The 5,435-nt window shown below is 40.9% G+C and overlaps 1 protein-coding gene across 1 annotated transcript; it reads right to left on the minus strand.

Annotated features, from left to right (window-relative positions):
* Positions 1-1,530: 1,530 nt before the first annotated feature.
* Positions 1,531-2,487, minus strand: LOC138081160 (olfactory receptor 13C7-like). The gene has a single exon (XM_068974273.1). It carries the CDS (start codon positions 2,485-2,487, stop codon positions 1,531-1,533), a length of 957 nt encoding a protein of 318 aa, XP_068830374.1.
* Between the last annotated feature and the right edge of the window lie 2,948 nt (positions 2,488-5,435).

Here is a 5,435-nt window from a genome sequence, read left to right on the forward strand (position 1 = left end):
TATTTGACTTACAAGTGACTTATTTAATTTGTAATTCTATGTCTTCTCAACAATAATCATGAAATCCCAGGAGTTCCTGTAGAAGTACCTAAGTACCAATTGTTTTAACATATGGCACGTGAATACAGAAATTTACCCATTACTTGGTTGACATATGTTCCCCTTTGTAGGCATGTAAATATACAATTATCAAGAGATTTTTAAGAGTTTTTAATTTAATTTATTTTGTTTGTAGTTAAGAGCCAACATATTTTCCAGACATCAAACATCTTTATCCTCAGATAAAACCTCGTAGACCTGATACCACACTCATATGCCCAGGGTGTAACACAGCCCTGCCAGTTCTCTGAGTTGGAGTAAAGATACTCATACGGTAAATACAAATGAAGTTCCATTTATAGAACTGAAAAGTAAGAGAATTGAATTTAGCAAGCTGTTTTTAGGGGATAATTTTTTTTTTTGTCTGAACAAAAGGAATTTGTTGAGTTACTTTCCTTGGGAGTCAGGCTGCAGGAAACACTTAAGAACGTGCTCTGGGAACCCCACACGAGGTTCATGTGTCAGTGCCGAGACTGACCATCATTCTCTGTCCCGGGTTGGGTCTCCCAGGAAGTGGGCTCTGGTGGGGAGATTTTCATGCAGGATGCTGACTGGGAAGTGCTGCTAAGATCAACACCTGTGGAGTAGGGGGTGGGGAATGAAGCAGGGCTGAGCAGAGGAAGAACTCCGTCATGAGGAAGCTCTCAGGCTGGGGTGGCTCTTTAGAGTCATCCCCATCGGAAGCAAGGAAGATCAGGACTCTATATTGACAATGACTCATCAGTAGATGTGTGCTGCCTCTGGGAAGGGAATGTGACTTTGGGTGAGGTAACTGTCTTGGACCAAGTGCAGGCCAGCAGAGGGACGCACTGTCAACACTCTGAGCAGCTGAGGCTATGAGAGCTTCAGCCCGAGGTAGGTGAGAGTCGGGTCTGAAGGAACACCACACGTCCACTGTATACTCTTTATATATAGAGAGATATATTATTTGTTTATTTGGCCATGTCAGACCTTAGTTGCAGCATGAGAGATCTTTGTTACATTGTGCGGGATCTTTCAGTATGGTGTGAGAGCTGTCTAGTTGCGGTGAGCAGGCTTAGTTGCTCTGCCACATGTGGGATTCTAGTTCCCGGATCAGGGATTGAATCAGTGTCCCCTGTACTGGCAGGTGGATTCTTAACCACTAGACCACTAGGGTAGCCCCCCACTGTACACTCTTAACTAATACTTCCCAATGTGTACTATGCATATGAATTACCTGGGGAATCTTGTTAAAATGTAGATTCTAACTCAGTAGGTCTGGAATGGGCCTCAAGATTCTACATGCCCCCAAAGCTCCCAGGTGTTGCTCATGCTGCTGCTCCATGGACCACATCGTGGGTAGCATGGCTCTAAACTGAGTTTGCCCCTCACCTGGCATTACTTTGCATTGAGATTTTCAAGTGACAGTCATCAGAGTGTGCAGATCATATCATGGGACACATCCCATGATCACTGAGTGGAGTGTTTCTGAACCACGAGATTCTTCACAGCAGCCTTAACATCCTTGTTCCTGAGGCTGTAAATGATGGGGTTGAGCATGGGGGTCAGAAGTCCATAGAAGAGGGAGATGAGTTTGTCTGCAAGTTCCTGTTTGTCTGCCCCCAGGGGGTCCTTGGATTTGGGCTTCCCATACATGAAAAGAATAGTCCCATAGAAGATGATCACCACAGTGAGGTGGGCAGAGCAGGTAGAGAAGGCCTTTTTCCTCCCCTCAACTGAGGGGATCCTCAGGATGGTGGTGAGGATGAAAATATAGGAGACAAAGATGAACAGAACTGGGACCCCCAGGAAGATCACATTGGCCACCCCCATACTGACCACATTGATGGAGATGTCAGCACAGGCCAACTTCAGGACAGCCAGGATCTCACAGATGAAGTGGTTGATGACATTGTCCCCACAGAAGGGTAACTGTACTGCAAGAGAGATCTGTACCAAGGAGTTAGCTCCACCAGCCAGCCAGGAGCTGGCAGCCATGGACACATAGACAGTCTTTCTCATGACCATGGAGTATCTCAGGGGGTTGCAGATGGCCATGTAGCGATCAAATGCCATCATGCCCAGAAGCACACACTCTGTGGCTCCCATGGCGAAAGAGAGGAACATCTGTATGGCACAGGCTGAGAAGGGGATAGTTTTCCTGGGGGTCAGGAAGCCATCCAGGACCAGGGGGACTGAGGAGGTTGTGTAGCAGATGTCCAGGAAGGAGAGGTTCCCCAGGAAGAAATACATGGGCGTGTGCAGGTGAGAGTCAGACACAGTCACCAGGATGAGGACCCCATTGCCCAGCAGGATCACCAGGTACATGGACAGGATGAGCACAAAGAACGTTTTCTCTAGTTTGGGGTGGGCAGAGAGGCCCAGCAAGACAAACTCTGTCACACTGGATTGGTTGGATGCTTCCATTTCAATCTCTCTTTTTTACCTCTAGGAATACTGAAGGCAGAAAACACATGTTTGATTTCCGATGGCTTGCTTATGTCAATACAGGCAGATCATAATATGTATCATATCTCTAATTTTAAGCCTACACTGTGGGATTCAACTAAAAATCCACTTATCTAAAAGCCAGGTTGTATATCAGTCAAAAGCATGAAGAACAGACTAAAAATCTCATGAAACTTAATAAAATGAAGGACATTTTTGTGTAGTCAATGATTCCTAAAGCAATGTCCTATGTCTATAGATGTTGTGTATATCCAGAACTTACCAGCAAATCAGAGGCTTCTGAATAACTCTGTCTTTGCCGTGTAGTTGGGGTCCTCAGGCTGTCGTAGCTCAGTGATTTTGGCCATTAAGGCCACAGGGTCCATTCCTCCAGATCTAGTTCTTCTTTACATACCAGGTTTCTATTTTAATTCGACTTCCCAGATAGTCTTACAGGGAGAGATGCGCTGGCTTAAAAACATAAAGTTTCTCATCTCTTGAGCAGTTCTATTTCTTATACAGTATCTGTTTTACACTTCAATGTTTTGTGAGTTTAACAAGTATGAATTAGTTCATTTGATCTTAACATTCTTTGAAAAATCTGATGAAATTTAGTTTTTGGAGCCTATAACATGGAGTGTCCACCAGAGTCTCCAGAAATTTGATCTGCAGAGCAGGTCTTGTGCATTGCCCCTGTAATCATACCATGCCGCACCTTGGCTGCTCTCAGACTTGGCCTAAGGGAATAAAACCTTACCTGACAGTAAGAGCCCACTCAGAATTCACATTCCCAGCCTACACTGAGTGGGACCTTGTGTCACAAGCTGTCTGGTGCCATTCAGATGTTTTGCAGATATTATCACGTGTAACTCTACTCAGCCTCTCAGAATATCCAGAGTCACATTGTAAATCATCACAACTTCACTGCCAAAGAAATTAGAACACACATATCACCACACCCTGCTGCATGGTTCCCAAAACAACATGGAACTTGCTGTCTAATATCTGCCTGAGTGCTGGTTACAAATATAGATTGCTGGGATACAAAATTAACATACAGAAATCTGTTGCACATCTTTACACTACAAATGAAATATCAGAAAGAGAAAGTTTAAAAAATCCTGTTTAAAATCCCATAAAAAGAAACATAGGAATAAACTTTGCCAAGGAGGTGAGAGGCCTCTGTGCTGAGAACTGTAAAATATTGACAAAAGAGACTGAACATGATTCAAATGGAAACATATCCTGTGTTCTTGGAAGAACTAATATTGCTAAAATAGCCATGTTACCAAGGCATTCTACAGATTTAATGCGATCCCTATCAAATTACCCATGGCAGAAGTAGAATAAATAACCCTTAAATTTATAAAGAACCACAAAAGACCCAGAATTGCCAAAACAATCATGAGGAAGAACAAAGCTGGAGGCATAACCCTCCCAGACATCAGACAATACTGCACAGGTACAATAATCAAAATAGATGGCATTGGCACAAAAACAGACATATCAATCAATGGAACAGAATAGAGAGCTCAGAGATAAACCCCCACATCTATAGTCAATTAATCTTTGTCAAAGGAGAAAAGATTATACCATGGAGAAAAGACAGTCACTTTAGCAGGTGGTGTTGGGAAAGCTGGACAGTCACGTGTAAATCAATGAAATTAAAACACTCCTTCATACCATATATACAGTAAATTCCAAAATGGCTTTAAGACTTGAATATAAGACATGACATAAAACTCCTAGAACATAGGAAAAACAGTCTCTGACACAAATCATTGCAATATTTTCTTAGTTCAGTCTCCCAAGGCAAAAGAAACAAAAGTAAAAATAAATAAATGGGGCCTAATCAAACTTATTAGCTTTTGCCCACAAAGGAAACCATAAACAAAATGAAAAGGCAACCTTAAAACTGAAAGAAAATGTTTGCAAACAATGCAACCAACAAGGGCTTAATTTCCACAATATACAAATAGCTCATACAGCTTAATATATTTTTTAAAAATTCAATCAAAAAATGAATAGAACCTAAATAGACATTTCTCCCAGAAAGACATACAGATGGCCAACAGGCACATGAAAAAAATGCTCAACATCACTGATTATTAGAGAAATGCACACCAAAACTACAATGAGGTAGCTCTTCATACCTTTCAAATTGACCATGATCAAGTAGTCTACAAATAATACATGCTAGAGAGGGTTTAGAGAAAAGGGAATCCTCCTACACTGTTGATGGGAATATAAACTGGTACAGCCACTATGGAGAATAGTATGGAGGTTCCTTAAAAAACTAAAAATAAAGTTATTAAATGATCCAATAATCCCACTCCCGGGTATAAATATGAAAAAGATGAAAACTCTAATTCAAAAAGATACATGCACCCCAGTGTTCATGGAAGCACTGTTTACAATAGCAAAGACATGGAAACAACCAAAATGTTCAAGAGTTAAATGGACAAAGAAGATGTGGTGTGTGTGTGTGTGTGGGGGGGGGGTGTGTGGGTGTGTGGGTGTATACATATTTAAAATTGCAACATATATATATATGAAATTCTTATACACACACACACAATGAAATATTACTTAGCCATAAAAAAGAATGAAGTATTGCCATTTAGAGCAACATGGATCGGCCTAGAGATTATCATACTAAGTGAAGTATGTTAGAGAAAGAAAAATGTATGATATCACTTATATGTGAAATCTACAAATAATACAAATGAACTTATTTACAAAATGGAAAAAGACTCACAGGCATAGAAAACAAACTTATGGTTACCAAATGGGAAAAGCAGGGGAGGGATAAATTAGGAATGTGGCATTAACAGATAATATTACTATATATAAATATATAAAAGGATTTACTGTATAGCACTGGGAACTATATTCAATATTTTATAATAACCTATAATGGAAAAGAA

The sequence above is a fragment of the Capricornis sumatraensis genome, chromosome 6, assembly GCF_032405125.1.
Source record: "Capricornis sumatraensis isolate serow.1 chromosome 6, serow.2, whole genome shotgun sequence".
Lineage (NCBI taxonomy): Eukaryota > Metazoa > Chordata > Mammalia > Artiodactyla > Bovidae > Capricornis > Capricornis sumatraensis.

Coding starts and splice junctions, on each gene's coding strand:
- LOC138081160 (XM_068974273.1), bottom strand. CDS start 2,487: ATGGAAGCATCCAACCAATCCAGTGTGACAGAGTTTGTCTTGCTGGGC.